Raw genomic sequence first — 19,971 nt, 5'->3', positions numbered from 1 at the left:
GTATTTTGATTTTGTTCGGGCTGTTCCCCCTTCTTTTGGAGAGCTGCCCCTTTTACTTTATCCTGATTTAACTTGAGTTTATTTATTTGGTTTGACCTTAAAAGAGGCCAAGTGGCTGCAGCCTCTGCATAGAGGGAATGTCATCATTAAAGGAAAGGGAAAAATTATGTCTTGAATTCAAAGAGGGGAAAGGGTGCCATTATTAAATGGGGTGAAGAAGAGAGCCACTATTAATATCAGAATTAACTATGGAATGAGAGAAAATGTGGCAACATTAACTTGGTAAAAAGTCTGACAACACCAGGTTTTAGTCCAACCGATTGGACTAAAAATCGGTTGGACTAAAACCTGGTGTTGTCAGACTTTTTACTGTGTTTACGCCAGTCCAACGCTGGCATACCCACATCATAACATTAACTTGGGCAGAGTTTTTGGGCAGCCCTAACAGCGACAGAGGAGCAAAGCATGCTGGAGGAGTATATAAAAACTTCTTAAAAATATTCATGGTATGTTAGCAAAATTGGCAACTTATTGCTCTTCTTGTTGCCTTGAGACTTTGGGTGGAATTTTCACATGCCCTCAACAGTGGGTTCAAAAGGACGAATTTGGTGGGAAGCCCTAAAATCGGTTTCATGCCAGTATGAATTTTGCGTGATATCTTCTGCTCGTCATAGCAGATTGGGAAAACCGCTGGAACTGATTTGCATCCTGCTAATGGGGTACAGACGAAGGCCTGACTGGAATCTTTCATCCATGCCTGATGCCAGCAGGAAAACATACTGGTGCTGAACATGTCTTAAAAAGTGTGGTATGCAGAAATCAGGACTAACCTGAACAATGCCTGGGTCTGCCTTCCACTTTCAGAATGGGGGCCTTCGGTAACGCTGAATCCTGGAAAATCATAACAGTGAATGAGAGAATCTCTGTAGGCGGACCATCCAATTTCACTGGCATTGAGGGGGAATTGAGGCACCAGCAGAAGACACCATGGGAAATTCATACTGGCGTGAAACCAATTTCCATTATCTTCCAGCCTCAAATGAAGACCAACTTCATTTTCAGGAGGTCCACCTTCTTTCTTCAATGGTGTGTCAGTGATGTTGGGCATCTTTTCATTATGGTGCCAGGATAGGATGTTGGACTCTGTGCCATCAGGCCTGCCATGGAATACAGCACAAAACATACGGTCACATAATTGATGAGTTTGGGTCGGAAGATATGACATGTTTTCCTGCCAGCCTCCAACGGGAAACATGTCATATTTCCTCCGCTGCCAGGGGATTTAGTCCCTAGGTGGGAAAATTCCATTCATTGATGCTAAAATAGTGCCACCATTAACTGAGGGGCTAAGAGTTCTAGCCTTAATCGATGGGTGAGAAGAGTGGCTAGCTTCAACTGGAGGTGGAAGAAAACAATAAGAACATGACATTGAACTGAGTTTAAAGGGTAAAGAATGATAGTTGGGTCGGGAGAGAGGAGTATAATTTGAAGTGAGTGAGTTTGAGAAATTGTCTCTGGAAAGTGGAGTTGGATAGAGCGGTTTCCATGAACTGACTCCAGGGGAGGGTGGAATGCCTCTGTGAGTGGGTTGGAATTAAACAAGAGTGAATGACTGTTGAGACAACCATTCAGGAATTCAGTTGATTTAATTTGATTTGGTTTATTATTTTCTCATATATCAATATACAGTGAACAGTATTGTTTCTTGTGCACTATACAGATAAAGCATACCATACATAGAGAAGGAAAGGAGAGAGTGCAGAATGTTGTGTAACATTCATAGCTAGGCTATAGGGAAAGATCAACTTAATGCAAGCTAAGTCCATTCAAAAGTCTGTTGGCAGCAGAGAAGTAGCTGTTCTTGAATTGGTTGGGACATGACCTCAGTCTTTTGTATCTTTTTCCCAATGGAAGAAGGTGGAAAAGAAAAGTCCGGGGTGTGTGGAGTCCTTAATTATGCTGGCTGCTTTGCCTAGGCAGCAGGAAGTGTAAGAAGAGTCAATGGATGGGAGATTGGTTTTGCGAGATGGATTGGGCTACATTCACAACCTTTTGTATTTCCTTGTGGTCTTGGGCAGAACAGGAGCCATACTGAGTTGTGATACAACCAGAAATAATACTTTCTGTAGTGCATGTGTGAAGATTGGTGACAGTTGTTGTTGACATGCCAAATTTCCTTAGTCTTCTGAGAAAGTAGAGGCACTGGTAGGCTTTCTTAACTATAGTGTCGGCATGGGGGGACCAGGACAGGTTGTTGGTGATCTGGACACCTAAAAACTTGAAGTTCTTGACCCTTTCTGGTCATTGCTAGGAACAAGAGTAAAAGATAGAATTAGAGGGTATGCTAGGCACAACTTGCAAGAAATTGCTTCACCCCAGTGCCAGGTGTGTTGAAAATTAAAATGCATGTTTAAAAATCTTGTAGGTTTCTGTAGAAAGAGTGGCATGGTAAAATGGTTCTATTTAGGCCTGACTACCAGTACATGGAACTGGTACTGGTGGTAATCCCCTTACATCCCCATCTTCAGAACATCTTGAGATTTGTTTACCAAGTTCCCGGTGCTGTATAAATATGGACTTTTGTTCTATTTTCAGATATTCTGGAATTCCTCAACAAATGGAGTTCTAAATGAATGTTAGTGCTTCATACTCTTGTGCATGCTCTTTCTCTTTTGCTATGAATCATGGAATAGAATCATAGAATTATAGAATCATGACAGTGCAGAAGGAGGACATTCAATCCATCAGGTTTGCACTGACAACAATCTAACCCAGGTCCTATCTATGTAAGCCCATGTATTTACATTCTGGTCCCCCTGATACTAAGGGAAAATTTAGCATGGTCAATCAACCTAACCTATACATCTTTGGACGTGGGAGGAAACTGGAGCACCTGGAGGAAACACATGCAGACATGGGAAGAAGGTACAAACTACACACAGACAGTCACCCATGGCCAGAATTGAACCCCAGACCCTGGTGTTGTGAGACAGCAGTGATAATCATTACAGAACTCTCTCTTTTGCAGTCAGAATGGATTAATGGGAAGTTCCAATTGTTGTTCGTACCCTAGTATTGGACTCTAATTCTGATTGCAACAGATAGCTCAGATAAATTTCCCTGCTGGAATGAACAAGCTAAGTCACTGCATTTCTGTCCAGCAAATATGATATTCTGTCCCTGACTCCCTACAGGCTGTAAAATCTATTGTGCTTTTATCTCCTTCACCCTCCTCTTGCTGCTTTCCTAGCTGCTGCCTGCCTTTCTGATTTGGAAGATTAATTTCAGAAGCATTGACATATTCCATAATTGAGATCAAATGTATTTTATATAACAGGCCCTGCCCACCACAACCTCAATCTACCAAGGATTAAACAGAGAAACTCATACAGAAACAGCCAAACACCTGGCTGCCAAAGCACCTGAGCAGTCCAAATAACCAGCCAGATTTACCTTGGTGGACATAAAGATTAGGGCGGCATGGTAGCACAGTGGTTAGCACTGCTGCTTCACAGCTCCAGGGACCTGGGTTCGATTCCTGGCTTGGGTCACTGTCTGAGTGGAGTTTGCACATTCTCCTTGTGTCTGCGTGAGTTTCCTCTGGGTGCTCCGGTTTCCTCCCACAGTCCAAAGATGTGTGGGTTAGGTTGATTGGCCATGCTAAAAAATTGTCCCTTAGTGTCCTGGGATGCGTAGGTTAGAGGGATTAGTGGGTATAATATGTAGGGATATGGGGTTAGAGCCTGGGTGGGATTGTGTTCAGTGCAGACTCGATGGGCCGAAGGGCCTCTTTCTGCACTGTAGGATTCTATGATTCTATCCCTTTAAGTACCCATCATGAAACCTGCTTCTTGATTGTTCTCACCAGTTTAAGGGAGTAGCATGGCATGAACGCTTGAACAAATTGACCACAATTCAGTTGCAGGACCTTATTATCACCATTAAATGGTGCCTACTCTTGTTGCAGGCAACCACAGTGGGTCTATCAAATGTTCAGATAATTGTGGTACAGTATACACATCTGTTGCAGGACATCAGGCAGCTGTCTTAAATTTAGCAGCTGTTCTGAGCCCCAAACAAGTGTGAAACTCACTGCAATGTCTTCTCCAAGTTGTCATGTAACTAATCTTGCTCTTGGTACTTTCATATTGGCAGGAGATGCCATTTTTTGGTAATATAAAACATATTTCTTAATAAGATTCTTTGTAATGCTATTACAGGTTACCAGGGCGATGGGAAGAATTGCACACAGGTTGACATATGCTCTATTAACAATGGCGGATGCCATCAATTGGCATCATGTACATCCAATCCAGGTACAACATTGATTGTATTATTAATTAATCTATATCTGCCTAGAGTGCATTTTTTTTTACAAATACAAAACTCTGAAGTCAAATGATATCCCTCTTAATTTTTGAATTTGAGGTGATTACTGTGGCACAGTGATTAGCACTGCTGCTTCACAGTGCCAGGAATCCAGGTTTTGTTCCCGGCTTGGGTCACTGACTGTGCAGAATCTGCATATTCTCCCTGTGTCTGCATGGGTTTCCTCTGGGTGCTCTTGTTTATTCCCATAGTCCAAGAGATGTGTTGGTTAGGTGCATTGGCCATGCTACATTCTCCCTCAGTGAACCCGAACAGGCACCGGAGTGTGGTGACGAGAGGATTTTCATGGTAATTTCATTGCAGTGTTAATGTAAACCTACTTGTAACACTATTAAATAAACTTTAACTTAAAACTTTAAACCACTTAATCTGTAGAGAGGACGCTCCTTGGTAATATGCAGTATTGTTTGTTCTTAAGGAATTTGTAGTGAGCCCCAGCAGTGGAGGTTGGCTGCACAAGGGCCCTGGCCTATCTTCAACCTGCCTCGACGTGTCTGCCATTCAACAGATAGAGTTTGTCACAAGGAACTTGTTAGTGACTTTCCATGTTTCTCGTTCCTTGATCCAGATGATGTTTGCTCATAAATCTTACTCAGAAAGAGTGCTCCATTTGGGACATGGAGCTGGAAAGCAAGCAGTAGGTGGGTGGAATAGGTCATTATTGAGCGGTAAGTCAGATGTAGCACGGACGGTCTCAATCAGGTTGTGCGTTTTTGTTAGTTGATAGATGTGTGGTGGAATGATGTTTGTGAGGACAGAAAGCCAGGAAAGGGCTGATGAACAGTGATATAGATTATTGGATTTGATTAAGTGCAATAATGGAACAATATAACTGCAATTAAGTTGAGTCATTTGGGTATGAAATGTGTTTTGTGTAAGTTTATTAGTGGTGTTTATAGCTGTGAATTGTGAAGTGTCGTATCTGCTGAGTTCTGCAACTTTGTGAGTTTGACTCTTCTTTATTGCAGTATAATCTGAATGTTATCAAGTTTCTAAACACTTAAATATAATCAGTATTTTAATATATAAAATAATAAAGTCACCTGGATTTATTTAACCACTAACTCACCACAATAGTTCAGCAGCATCCTCTGACTTCTATGAATTCTACTAAAAACTACCCTAAAGGATATTAATTCACTAATCAGATGGGTTTTTCTGACAATGGTTTCATGGTCATCAGTAGATTCTTAATTCCAGACATTTTTATCAAATTCAAATTCCACCAAAGTTTAGTTATTGTGTGATGCAAACATTATTAGCTTGCTTCAATATCTATGAGGAGTCAATTCGATCAATTATATCATCTGCCTTAAGTTCTTTCAGCTCCCAGGACATTTTGGCATGGATCGCCAATGGCAACCATCACAAATTTAGCAAAGCTAGCCAAATTGAGGTATTAACATGAGGAGCATTACAGTACTCCTAACTACCTGATGTCCAGCAAAGAAAGGATAGCATTGGACGTAGTGTCACCAATTTCATTAATTCGTGCTGTCGTGGGGTGTTCAAATTTAAAGCCAAACTTATCAAACAGATTATTCCATGAGATTCCTGCCTTTGGCTATGTATTATGCTTTGACATGCATAATTTTTTAGTGGTTATACATCAGCTGAGCTTTCATGTAATGGAATCCCTTTAAATTGCTGAATGTTACAGAGTGATCTGAGTGTATCAGAATTACCTCATGCACAATCTATAATTCCCTCTACCTGTGGGAATCTAACTGAAGCAGCAAATCCCAGAACTCTCTCTATGCCTTTCAAGTTGAAATTCTCAAGTTGAAATAATAAGCAGCTCTGCAAAACATGGCAACGGTCACCCAGAACAACATATATGTGGATAGGAACATGTGAGATTCTACAAATGTCACCAGCAATTCTCTGGAAGGAACTGGAGTCAAAAAAAATGCAGAGCTGTGGTGATTTTACTGCCACCGGAAACGTGACTTTGTTCACTTGATAGGAGGCCTTTTCTAGAAGATTGCAAATGTCACCAATGACGTGATATGAAAGTCCAAACCTCCTGAAGTATTGGAACTCAGTCATATCCTGAAACCTGATACTCTGCTTGTATACTCTGGATTTAGAGGCATTGCCTCCTGTGGGCAGGGGCCTGTTTCATCCCCATCGATTGTGAGGAATGGCTGGTGACTGAACTAGGGGCTGCTGCTGCTGCTTGTGGTGTTTATAGTGCTGTTCCTCTTGCTCCTCATCAGAGGCCCAAGTTCAAGCTGCATACATGACTTCCATGCCACTGAGATGGCTGACAGCTGGCAAGCACAGATCGGAAGCAAAGAATTCCAAGATAGTAGAAATGACCTCCAAAGAGTTAAAAGCACAGGCTCAGGACTTGTCCTGTGAGCAAATGGCTTTCACTCGAGCAAGGAACAGCTGCTATATCTCAGTAATGCTCAGCCCCACTGACCCTCTGTCCTCTTGCCTTGGCAACTCCAGCAAGTTTGGGAAATCTGTGATTAGCAGTTAAAGCCAGAATCCAGTTTTAAAAATGCAGTCTTTATGGTTCTGTTAATTGCTACATACATCAGTCCTATAGGAGTTCCCCAAGTGTAGGGATTTGGACTTTATACTATATCTCAGAAAATTCTTGTTGAAGAATAGCTATACAGGCAAAGAGGGCAATTATTAATTTAAAATGCAAACTAAAAAGGTTTATTGGACAATAAAGATTAATACTTAACAATTTATTAGTCAAGGCAGTATGATATTGCAAGTTCAGTGTGTGTCAGTCTCCATTTCCCATAGATCCCTGAATTTCTGGGGATCCAGTGAACCTGGGTGGTCTAATTGCTTTACTGAGAAAGCCTTAAATTGTTTTACGGAGGAAGTGCAAGGTGTTTACACTCGGAGAAAGTGAAAGATCTCTTCCTTGCTCATTGGACATGGTCTCTCGATGTCTCGTGACATCCTTTGAGATTTTAGCTTAGCCAACTTAGCTATAACATATGTACAGATCCCTGGGTCTTCAATTCTAGTGGATCCTTTCCAATCTACAGCTGAGGTTACTGGCAGAGCAGACTCTGAATGAGCCCACCCCTTCCATTGTTCTTTTGAACAATCCTGAGAACATGCTGGGAGTGCAAAGGTGTGTACAGCCCTTCACCTGGTTGTAAACTTCAGCGTTGTGACGTCACGGGGGGAGATCCTAATGTGGGGGGACCATAAGATAGGCAACACCTTCAGTGCTATGATGATTTATTCAAACAAAGTTCCTGACCTTTCTGGGTGGGAGCTACCCAGACGCTGCCCCAAAGGGCATTTTGCCAGGGTCATTGCCAGGCTGCCAGTGGAGTTCCAGGGTGGCCCCACTGAGGAGGTCTCTTGGGCAAGGTTCCTCTTACCTGTTGGGGGACGGGGATGAGGAGGGGTTCCCTGTGTCTGTTTTGTTGAATGGATAATGTGACGACTTTTGCCCAGAAGCACTATAATTAGGACAATTTGTAATTAACATGCCTGCGCAATCTATAATTCTTTTTAGGAATGTTTGAAATTAAAAGTTTGCATCAACTGTGTATGGACTACTTTTTCATCGAAAGTAAGAAAAACGAGTCCATATGAGCTAGCAGCCCTTGACCTGGAAGCAATACCAACAGGCAGGATGTCAGGAAGTAAGCCATATGGCTGCTCAGACAGAAGCTGTCAGTTCCTTGCATGGGGTGGTACACTTCTTTGCAGTAGTCTGCTCTGTTCAAAATTTGTTTCCCATGCCCATAGGGAAGGTGGGGGGTGGGGGGGGAGGGGGGCAGCAGGGACAGGGGGGGAGGCGGAGGGGGGAGTTTGTTTTCCCTAGTACATACTTCGGGGGGAGCGTTCAGGGGGGAGACTTCATATTCATGGGTGAGGGAGTTACTTCTTTCTTTTTATCAGAGATTGAGGTGCCCTTTAAAAATGGCATAATCAACTTGGGATTCCCAGATTTGCCAGTCTTCTCCAGCCCTGCCAGTGTGACAGCCTGGGCCATGCCAGTGGATTTATTTTGAACCAGGCTCTGGATTATCTAGTGAGAAGTGCTGGCTGTGCAGCTGACGAGCTGCGCACTGGCACTCTGTGCAACAATGAGAAATCCAACCCCATATCTCCACTGTAAGTATCTCTTCTTTAATGGCAGCCTATCAGTTGGTTACAGTGTTATGTGCTAATCTTTGATCCTGCTTATCTAGGCATGATTCATTTCTATCTCATTGAAGCAAAATACAGATTTAAAAAATGAAAGAATAGAGTACAATAACTTACTGATCATGAGATGAGAGTCTTTGTATTATCAGGGTTCAATGTTTAATAGTTTGTGCATTGAGATATGGCATTGGACTATTCTTGTCTTTTTACCTCTTGATTCAAAATGTTGTTTTGAGTTTTGTAGCTGGTAACTACTGTGAGATTGGTCTATGGATATCATGGAGTGAAGTTAAAACTTTCAGTAGTGACCTTGAATAGAATACAATGCTCAAAATCTATTTGTGAAAGCAAAACAATAAATGCTATTACAATAATTATGGAGCAGTTCACTGAGTTTGGATTATTTGGTTAAACAAAAATAATTTTTCAGCTGTGACTGGGTGGGACAACATTTTTGAATTTGTTATTGTGACTTGGGTTGAAGACTCGTTCATGAGAGACTATGGGTCTAGCTGGGTGGTGTATTCTTATTGTTGGTATGTATTCATGCTCCAGAGCAGAGCTAGCAAGGGAATTATTTCTTGATCCTATTTGTTTCTTCCACATTAATACCACGGTGGTATAGTGATTAGCACCGGTGCCTCACCCGGGTTCAATTTCTGCCTTTGGTTACTGTCTGTGTGGAGTTTGCACATTCTTCCCATGTCTGCTTGGTTTCCTCCAGGTGCTCCAGTTTCCTCTCATTGTCCGAAAGATGTGCTGGTTGGGTGCATTGAACATAAGAACGTAAGAATATAAGAAATAGGAGCAGGAGTAGGCCATCTAGCCCTTCGAGCCTGCCCCGCCATTCAATAAGATCATGGCTGATCTGCCGTGGCTCAGTTCCACATTCCCGCCCTCTCCCCATAACCCTTAACCTCCTCGCTTATCAAAAACCCATCAACCCGCGTCTTAAAAATATTTAGCGAGGCAGCCTCCACCACTTCAACGGGCAGAGAATTCCAGAGATTCACCACCCTTTGAGTGAAGAAGTTCCTCCTCAACTCCATTCTAAACCGCCCCCCCTTTATCTTGGCTATACTAAATTCTCCCGCAGAGTACCCAAACAGGCGCCGGAGTGTGGCAACTTGGAGATTTTCACAGTAACTTCATTGCAGTGTGACTGATAAATAAAATTTAACTTTAAAACGTATTTCAGTTTTTAAAACATTTCTGTTTAGTTCCTAGATAGATAGAATCCTATGTCCTCTTTTGATCTAATCCATATTTGTAGAACCTGGCTGTGGACAATTAACTTTCCTAACTTCTTGGCTAATATTGCCTGAATTGCTTACTTTGTACTCATGTCTAGTCCTATCAAGATACCAGCAAAATGTCTCTTGTTCCACCAGAGGCTCAAACATTTTAGACCATCGCTACATGAATATCAAACATACCTATCACTCTATTTTGCCACATCTTGTCAAATAAAACCCCAAGGCTGTGCTCTTGCTCCCAGCTTAAGAGCAAAAACTGAAATGGGAGAATCCATTAAAGAAAGTCATGCAATGTTGGTCTGAGGAATCAGATGATCTCCTACGGGGCTGCTTAGAGTCAGTGGACATGTGGGTGAGTGTTTATAAACTCTGCAACCAACGTGAACGAGTACGCCACTACAGTAACTGACTTCATTAGTAAGTGTGTAGAAGACTGTGTGCCAAAGAAGCAAATCCGTGTGTTTCTCAACCAGAAACCATGGATGAACAGGAATATCCACTGCTTGCTGTAGTCCAGGTCTGAGGCGTTCAAGTCAGGTGACCCTGACACATACGAGAAATCCAGATATGATCTATGGAGGTCCATCAAAGGTGGCAAACAACATTACCGGACCAAACTAGAATCCCAGGCTAGCCGCATGGACTCCCACGGTCTCTGGCAAGATCCGCCAGACGTAACAAAATCAAGGCTGATAAAATCGCTGGCACCAATGCGCCCCTCCCCAATGAGCTCAATGCATTCTATGCCCGTTTTGAGCAAGAGGTCAGCAAGAATATGCCCTCCACCCAGGAAGCCTCAGACGAACCTATATCCGAGGTCACCATCGCAGACGTCAGAGCAACCTTCTTGAAAGTCAACCCATGTAAAGTGACTGGCCTGGATGGGATACCCGGACGATTACTCAGATCCTGTGTACACCAATCTGAGGTCCCTATCTGCTTCAAGGAAACGACCATCATCCTGACACCAAAAAGCCAGTCAGCGTGCCTTAATGACTATTATCCAGTGGCTCTGACATCCATCATTATGAAGTGCTTAGAAAGGTTAGTCAAGGCATGAATCAATTCCAGCCTCCTAGATTGCCTGGATCCACTCTACTTCAGGATCATAGCGGATGCTATCTCCCTAGCCCTACACTCAATTTTGGAACACGTCGATAACAAAGACACCTATGTCAGACTCCTATTTATTGACGACAGCTCTGCATTCAACACCATTATTCCTACAAAACTCATCTCCAAACGCCATGGTCTGGGGCTTGGCTTCTCCCTCTGCAACTGGACTCTTGTCTTCCTAAACCACAGACTGCAATCAGGAAGGATAGGCAACAACATCTCTCACCATTATCCTCAGCACTGGTGCCCACAAGGCTGTGTCCTCCGCCTCTTACTGTACTTGTTCCCCTTCAAACTCAGTTTTACAAATTCCCTCCAACTGGATTTTCAAGTTTGCTGATGACACCACATAGTGAGTCAGACCTCAAACAATGATGAGATGGAGTATTGGAAAGAGATAGAGGAACTGATGCAATGTCAATAATCTCTCCTTCAAAGTCAACAACATGAAGTAGGTAGTCATTGGCTTCAGGGAGGACATGCCCCTGTCTACATGAACGGGGATGAAGTGGAAATAGTCGAGAACTTCAAGTTTTTTGGTGGCCAGATCACCAACAACCTGTCCTGGTATCTCTTTGTCAATGCTATAGTTGAGGAAGCCCACCAATGCCTCTACTTTCTCAGTCCACCGACCTTTACATTTTTCTGGTTGTATCACAGCTTGGTAGGGCTTCTGTTCTGCCCAAGACCGCAAAACGAAACTACAAACAGTTGTGAATCCATCCAGTCCATCACGCAAACTTGCCTTCCATCCATTGATTCCACCTACACTTCCTGCTACCTTAGAAAAGCTGCCAGCATAATCAAGGACTCTATGCACCTTGCATAGAGGTGCATTCTCTCTTCCACCTTTTTTCATCAGGAAAAAGATAGAAATGACTGAGGGCACGTACCACCCGATTCAAGAACAACTTCTTTCCTGCTGCCATCGGACTTTTGAACAGACCCTACCTCACACTGGGTTTATCTTTCTCTGCATTCTAGCTATAACTGTAACATTACATTCTGCACTCTCTCCTTTCTTTCTCTATGTGCAGTATGCTTTGTCTATGTAGCGCACAAGAAACAATACTTTTCACTGTATACTAATTCATGTGACAATAATAAATTAAATCAAATATTCAATATCATACTTTGTTTAATAATGTCCTATGAAACACCTTGGAGCATTTTATTGCATTAAAAGTGCTATACAAAAATATAAATTGTTGATGTTTTGGTACACTAATATCATAGAATCATAAATCCCTACAATGCAGAAGCAGGCCATTCGGTCCATTGAGCCTGCACCAACAACAATCTCACTGAGGCTTTATCCCTGCAACCCCATGTATTTACCCTGCTAATCACCCTGACACTCAGGATCAATTTAGCATGGTTAATCAACCTAACCCGCACATGTTTGGACTGTGGGAGAAAACTGGAGCACCCGGAGGAAACCCACACAAACATGGGGAGAATGTGCAAACTTCACACAGACACTGACCCGAGGCTGGAATTGAACCCAGGTCCCTCGCACTGTGAGGCATCAGTACTAACCACTGTGTCACTGTGCCGCCTATAGATTTAATTTTTCAAATTCATTCATGAGATGTGAGCATCACTAACTAGGCCAGCATTGATCACCAATTGCTATTGAGAAGGTGGTGGTGAGCTGCCTTCTTAAACCATTGTAGCCCACATACTTTAGGAAGGGTATTCCAGGATTTTGACCCAGCTACAGTGGATGAACAGTAATATATTTACAAGTCAGGATGGTGTGTGGCTTGGAGTGGAATTTCCAGGTGGTGATATTCCCATGTGCCTGCTACCTTTGTCCTTTATAGGTGATAGTGGTCGTGCATTTGGAAGGTGCTGCCTAAGGAGCTTTGGTGAGTTGCTGCAGTGCATCTTTGTAGATGGTACACACTGCTGCCGTAGTGCACCGGCAGTGGAAGGAATTGATATTTGTGGATGGAGCATCAATCAATGTCCTGGATGGTGTTGAATTTCTGGAGTGTTGTCGGAGTTGCACTCATCCAGACAAATGGAGAGTATTTCATCACCCTCCTGACTTGTGTTGATGGTGGACAGGTTTTGGGGAGTCATTAGGTGAGTTACTCACCCCAGGATTCCTCACATATGGAATATATAATGGTCTGTAAACAATGATTGAACAAGCAATACAATTTGATGTTGGTTGCTTGGGCATTTGAATGTGATGCAATTCTAAGCTCAGAATCTTAAACTTTTATGAATTCAAATACTCACTGTAAACATCTAAAGCTCTCTTATTCCCTTCATGCATGAATCCTCACTATTATTCTTACCTAATTATATAAAATTTAATTATGACTCCATACAAAGGAAACTTTATAATCAACTGACTTACCCTTTATCTAAAACTATTTTCTTTACCCCCAAGCTCTTATTTTCCTAATACTCCCTAACTTAATCTTATCACTAGTTTCACTCTTGACATATAATTGCTATTCTACAAATGAAGCTTCAGCTTTGTCTTTGATTTGGTACCACTTTGTACCACTTTGTGCCGCTTCAGAAACACCCATTAAAGAGGCTGACACATATGTGGAACGCATTCCTTTGCAGAATTCCTTTGCATATTCCAAATTTATTAAACTGATTAATATCCTCTGTAGCATGCACTGTTGTGTTTCTTGATTAGATTTACTGACATTTTCCAAATTAACCACTAAAGCCGTACTTTAAACTTATTTAAACTTCACGACGATTACTATAATATAAAGAAAAATCAGTAGCAGTGTAACAGCAGGCCTCAACACAGTTTTATCAATCCATTCCTTACATCTCCACCCAGAATGGCCTTGCCAGTCCACAGTGCTTCTTTCAAGTGATGCTCAACATGGAGGGGAAGTATATTTTCTTAAGAATTGGTTGAGAGAGATGATGAATGGTAATCTGCAGTAGATCAACTTGCTCATGTGTGATCTGAAGCCATGAGGTTTCATGGGGTCCAGAGTCAATGTTAGGATGCTAAGGGCAGGCCTAGCAGTGAACCCCACACCTGCTCCTCCCTTCCTCAGCACACACTCCCTTTCACTAACAGAGTGGAACAGGACATGCCCAGTGCAAGTAGAAAGGATATTTTTAAACTAGAAAGAGCGCAGAAAAGGTTTACTAGGATGCTACCGGGACTTCATGGTTTGAGTTATAAGGAGAGGTTGGATAGACTGGGACTTTTTTCTCTGGAGCGTAGGAGGCTGATGGGTGTTGGAGAGGTCCATAAAATAATGAGGGACATAGATAGGCTAGATAGTCAATATCTTTTCCCAAAGGTAGGGAAGTCTAAAACTAGAGGACATAGGTTTAAGTTGAGAGGGGAGAGATACAAAAGTGTCCAGAGGGGCAATTTTTTAACACAGAGGGTGATGAGCGTCTGTAACAAGCTGCCAAAGGTAATAATAGAGGTGTGTACAATTTTGTCTTTTAAAAAGCATTTAGACAGTTACATGGGTACAATGGATATCGAGGGATATGAGCCAAATGCGGGTAATTGAGACTAGCTTAGGGATTTAGGCATGGACAATTTGGGCTGAAGGGCCTGTTTCTATGCTGGAAACCTTGATGACTCTATAAGTCTCAAACTCTGTGATTTATTGTTGCCCTTTGGGTTTGTTTCTGTCAGTATGCCTATATAAGACTGTACTCATTTGAACTTTTATATTGACATGTGCAATGCATGTTGAGATCAGTTATCTCATACAGTCATAGAATCCCTACTTCGCAGAAGAGACCATTCAGCCCACTGAGTCTGCACCGACTCTCTGACAAGGGAATCATACTCAGGTCCTCTCCCTGGCTCTATCCCTTTTAATCCCACACATTTCCCATGGTTAATCCCCCTAACCTACACATCTTGGAACACCAAGGGGCAATTTAGCATGCCCAATCCACATAATCTGCAGATCTTTGGAGGGAGGAAACTGGCCACCCGAGGAAACTCACACAGTCACAGGGAGAACATACAAACTCCACATTGACTGTTATCCAAGGCTGGAATCAAACCCAGGTCCCTGGCACTGTGAGGCAGCAATATTAACCACTGTACCATCTCTTAAACATTTTGATAGTGCACATGCATTTGATATCAGGGAATATTAAATACTGCTGGTAGAAGTTTAAGTTACTGTGAAATTCCCCTAGTTGCCACACTCCGGCATGTTTTCAAGTCAATGCACCTAACCAGAATGTCTTTCAGACTGTGGGAGGAAACCAGAACACCTGGAGGAAAGCCACGCAGACACAGGGAGAACTCCGCACATACAGTGACCCAAGCCGGGAATCAAACATGGGTCCCTAGTTATGAGTGCTAACCAGGATACCGATTCACTAATTAACTCATGCCAGATAAAAGAAAATGAAGGAATTTGTCCACCTCTTGGCTGCTCTGATTTTACAAGCTGGAATTTGGCTGCATTCTGGTTATGAGTCCAGCCTTTCCCAGAGGAAGACAATTAAGGCTTACTTCGTTTTCCTTCACTGTATGCCCTAGGTTAAAAAGTTTAACCATGGAAACTACCCAGTCTTCCTTTACCACAATTCCAATGAACACTTTCAATTAGCTTTTGCCTTTATAGCCACTTATGGTCTACTGCAATTAAACTAGATTAATTCTTTGGAAAAATCAGGCAGAAGTGACATAGTTCAATAGAAAAATTACGTCCCCAATCTTAAGAAAAATAAACATTTAATTTGCTTAACTGATAACTGTTTTTCTTCCAACCTTTTAAATGCTCTAATAAATCCATTTGTTTAGAAATATGAATTCATTGCCCTTGTCATGAAAGTTTTAGGAATGGACAATAAATGCTAATCAGCCAGTGACAACCATGTCCCATGAATGAATAAAAAATAACATTATTAGCTCTTCAAATAATGTACTAGGAACATTAAAACACCAAAACAAAGAAGATGCCCATAACTCAAACATCCCTGGTTCGCTGTACAGAAGGTTTTGGGTAAACGGCTATCATCCATCCATTGAACACGGGGTATCCAGCACAGACATCAGCTTAGTTTATTTATTTATTTAATAGTGTCAGAAGTAGGCTTACATTAACACTGCAATGAAGTTACTGTGAAAATCCCCGAGTTGCCACACTCCAGTGCCTATTCGGGTACATTGAGAGAGAATTTAGCATGGCTAATGCACCTAACCAGCGCATCTTTCAGACTGTGGGAGGAACCTGGAGACCCAGAGAAAACCCACACAGACATGGGGAGAATGTGCAAACTCCACACTGACAATGACACAAACTGGGAATCGAACACAGGTCCCTGGTATTGTGAGGCGGCCACTGTGCCAGTAATGACTGTATAGCAATGGAATGGAAACGCCTTACCTTTTCCTGCCAAGAGATGCTAAGGTTATGGCTGAGACAGTGAAGGTGGAAACTGTTCAGTCTTTTCTCCTGCATGGCATAAATTGTCCAGACCTCGCTACTCTAGAGGAGAGCATTAAGGACTCAGGCTTGGTCGACTGATCTTCTCATCTTCTCATCTTTTCCTGTTGTTGCTTTCTTATTCAGTTTGGATGTTACAGCTGTAGCTTTTGCAATGCATGTGTTATTTCAGCATTTCATCTCCATTGTATGCTGAACTAGTCACTGGGCCAGATCCCCTGGATGCTCAATTCTCTGCTACAAGGGCACCTGCAAGTGAGATATGAAGATGGTGCACATAGAGACAGACAACTGGAAGACAACTGCTGACAGCCATGACCTCTGGAGGCTGAATGTCTTGAGGGGCACCGGAAGAGGCAAGGAGAAGCAGGAAATTCAGCTGGTTGAGAAGAAGGCCCAGACGAGGCCAGTGAATTCTGCACTTTCTCAGCTCACTGCTGTCATCTATAGCTAATGGAGCAGAGATTGCCATGCCAGGGTGGAGTGGAGGGCCAGTTTGTGGGGAGAGTAGGAAAAACCCCAGGGAGGTGGGGAAGTCCCTTATTGGCCACTTAAGGGCCTCAATTGACCCATGGACAAGTGGGTTGTCTTATGACTCCCTTGTCATGGATAAAATGCCTACTGTGCAGTGGGGGTATGTAGGTACTGGGAAAGGTGCTGCTACCATGTGCTCACCTGCTCTGTAGGGGGGGGGGGGATGGGGTCTGTAAAACCCAGCCCTAAATATATAGGTTCTCATATACTTATAACGTATTTGTGGTTTATTAAAAATTATACTTAATCGATTATTGATGATTTTACATGGTACTGACTTTCTCTTATTTTTCTATTTCAGCTAATAACTTTCCTACTTGCACTTGTCCTCCTGATTATACTGGGAGTGGCTATGGACCAAATGGTTGTGTTCCTCTGAATGCTATCTGTCAACAAATTAAACCATGTGTGAATGGGCAATGTTTGGTAAGTTCCAATGAATACAAAGAGGTTTTTGGCATCTTTCTCAGAGATATGATAGAGAAAATTTAATCAAATGATTTGCTTTTGTTTTTAAGTGAAGCATGGAGAGTCTTGGACACAAACATAACAAGCACTAAAAGGTTTCATACTGCAGGCACCCAGTCAGAATCAAAGGATGTGATTTTATGGCCTCGCTCGTGCTGAAACTGTGAAGTCCCACCCGAGGTCAATGGACTTTCCCATTTTCCTGCCCGCGACCGCTTTGATTCCTGTGGTGGGCGTGGCGGAAAAAGAAACTAGAAGCAGGAATAGCCTGCTCCACCATTCATTTTCATATATTCCCTACAGTGCAGAAGGAGACCATTCGGCCCTTTGAATCTGCATTGACTCTCCGACTGAGCAACTTACCTAGGTTCTATCTCCATAACTCCACATATTTACCTCGCTAATCCTCTTAACCCACACATTTGGGACTGTGGGAGGAAACTGGAGCACCCGGAGGAAACCCACACAAACGTGGGGCGAACATAGAAACACAGTCACCCAAGGCTGGAATTGAACCCAGGCCCCTGTGCTGTGAGGCAGCAGTGCTAACCATAGTGTCGCTGATAATCATTATGGCTGATCATCAAATTCAATATCCTGATCCCCCTTACCCCGTATCCCTTGATTCTTTTAACCCCAAGAGCTATATTTAATTTCTTCTTGAAATCGCACAATATTTTAGCCTTAATTACATTCTGTGGTAGTGAATTCCATAGATTCACCACCCCCTGAGGAAGAAATTTCTCCTCACCTTAGTTCAAAAAGGTTTACCCCTTATCCTCAAACTATGACCCTTAGTTCTGGACTCCCCCATTTTGGTACTGGACAAAAGTTACTATTTTTTTCAATGTATCTACTTCTTCAGTTTTTAAAAAATGCACAGTCGAGGTAATTCTTGGGTCATGATACGTGATTCTGTGTTATTTGAGGTTCTATATTCAACATGGATGTGTGGTCCTGGAGGTGACTGAATAATGTTTTTTTTGTCACCTAATAATGGAGATGTATGGGTTAGGTTAATTGATGTTTACTGTCAAGGAATTAGGGTAAATTTGTGAGGCTATGGGAATTAGGGCCTGGATAGGATTGTGGTCGGTGCAGACTCAATGGGCCAAATGGCCTCCTGCTGCACTGAAAGGGTTCTATGATTCTATAATACAGAAAATCCCTGTGCAGGGTGCAAGCTAAAGTGTAACCACACCTCAGAATTGTACAATTGCCACTCTTCCTGCCTTAAATTACTCCCCCATAAAAGGGAGGCAGGAAGAGGAAAATCCTGAGCCCAAATGGCTTTGTGCTTTTTCACTTTTAGGTTAACATGAATATTTCCCACAACATCTATAGCAATTTTATTTTGCAGAAGAACATTTTACAGTTTCTTTTAACAGGGAGATGTTTACAAAGCTAGTTCCACAGTTACCCTGTGAATAGAATCTAATGCAACTTTCTGGAAAAAATCTACAAAACATGTCTGATGTTTTGCCTTAATAATTACAGAAAAAAAGCACCCCAGGAGGTGTTTCCAATTGGAAGCATAACTTGGGGTTTGAGTGCCAATGATGAACCTTACAAGTTCCATTAATGTCTTAAAACATGAATCAGTGTCTTCAAAAAGGAATACAGAAGAGAACATTGGAGGGAATAAACATTCCCTTATAAACTAAATATATTTATATATTCGCTCAATATATTTAAGACACGGGTTGATAGGTTTTTGATAGGCAAGGGGATTAAGGGTTATGGGGATTATAAGGTTTATAAGAGAATATATTCGCTAAGTATATTTAAGACACGGGTAGATAGGTTTTTGGTAGGCAAGGGGATTAAGGGTTATGGGGAGAAAGCAGGGAAGTGGAACTAAGCCACTTCTGATCAGCCATGATCTTATTGAATGGCGGGGCAGGCTCGAAGGGCTAGATGGCCTACTCCTCCTCCTATTTCTTATGTTCTTATGTTCTTAAACAAAGGAATTTTCAAGGGCTCCACATGGTTTATAGTGGGAAGTTTTGCCGTCATCTTATATGGACCGGGAATTTCCTGCAGCTATCACTCCTCCGCTGCCATTATGTCACGAGAAATGCAACAGAAACTCTCTTTATGGAGAGACACAAATCTGCCACTTGCTTCGTGATGTTAAGACAATGAAGTGGGAGCAGCTACAAAGAAATTCCCAGTAGCAGTATTTGGTTCACAGATAATGATCTTGTCCTGATCCTTTGTTTCTACAGGCCACAATTTCAGGTTATGCGTGCGTTTGTGATCCAGGATGGACCAGCACCAACTGTACTCAGAATATTAACGAATGCGCCAGCAACCCCTGCCAGAATGGTGGAACCTGTATTGATGGTGTCAATAGTTATAATTGTACTTGCACTGCAGACTGGACTGGCCCACAGTGCCAGACAACACAGCAAGGTAAACCGATGAATGACTGTGGCTATTGTATGGCTGGAGGGAGTGAAGGAGACTAACTCTCTGTGTTTGTAATTAGTTGTGATTAACATGGCACCACACTGCATAAAGCACAAGCTTTATTGCTTTTCACACACGTATGGTAGTCTAGGTTTACTGACTCTCTGGTGAAATGGGGGAAGGGGAAGTTAGAAAAGTGCCCAGGAGCGAACGTCATCACATCACCACTACCTTTT

The 19,971-nt window shown here is 42.4% G+C and overlaps 1 protein-coding gene across 1 annotated transcript in view; it reads left to right on the top strand.

The window, feature by feature from the left end:
- cubn (cubilin (intrinsic factor-cobalamin receptor)) overlaps positions 1 to 19,971 on the top strand; it is a 327,704-nt gene that overhangs the window by 13,480 nt on the left and 294,253 nt on the right. Inside the window, exons 10-12 of the mRNA XM_080214655.1 lie at positions 4,221 to 4,316; positions 17,157 to 17,281; positions 19,552 to 19,738. Coding sequence (XP_080070781.1) covers positions 4,221 to 4,316; positions 17,157 to 17,281; positions 19,552 to 19,738 — 408 coding nt within the window. The remainder of the gene's footprint in view (positions 1 to 4,220; positions 4,317 to 17,156; positions 17,282 to 19,551; positions 19,739 to 19,971) is intronic.

This window comes from Carcharhinus amblyrhynchos, chromosome 2, assembly GCF_965287045.1.
Source record: "Carcharhinus amblyrhynchos chromosome 2, sCarAmb.v2.hapA, whole genome shotgun sequence".
Taxonomy (NCBI): domain Eukaryota; kingdom Metazoa; phylum Chordata; class Chondrichthyes; order Carcharhiniformes; family Carcharhinidae; genus Carcharhinus; species Carcharhinus amblyrhynchos.
The sequence above is the reverse complement of the archived record's forward strand: the minus strand, read 5'-3'. Positions and strand labels throughout refer to the sequence as shown.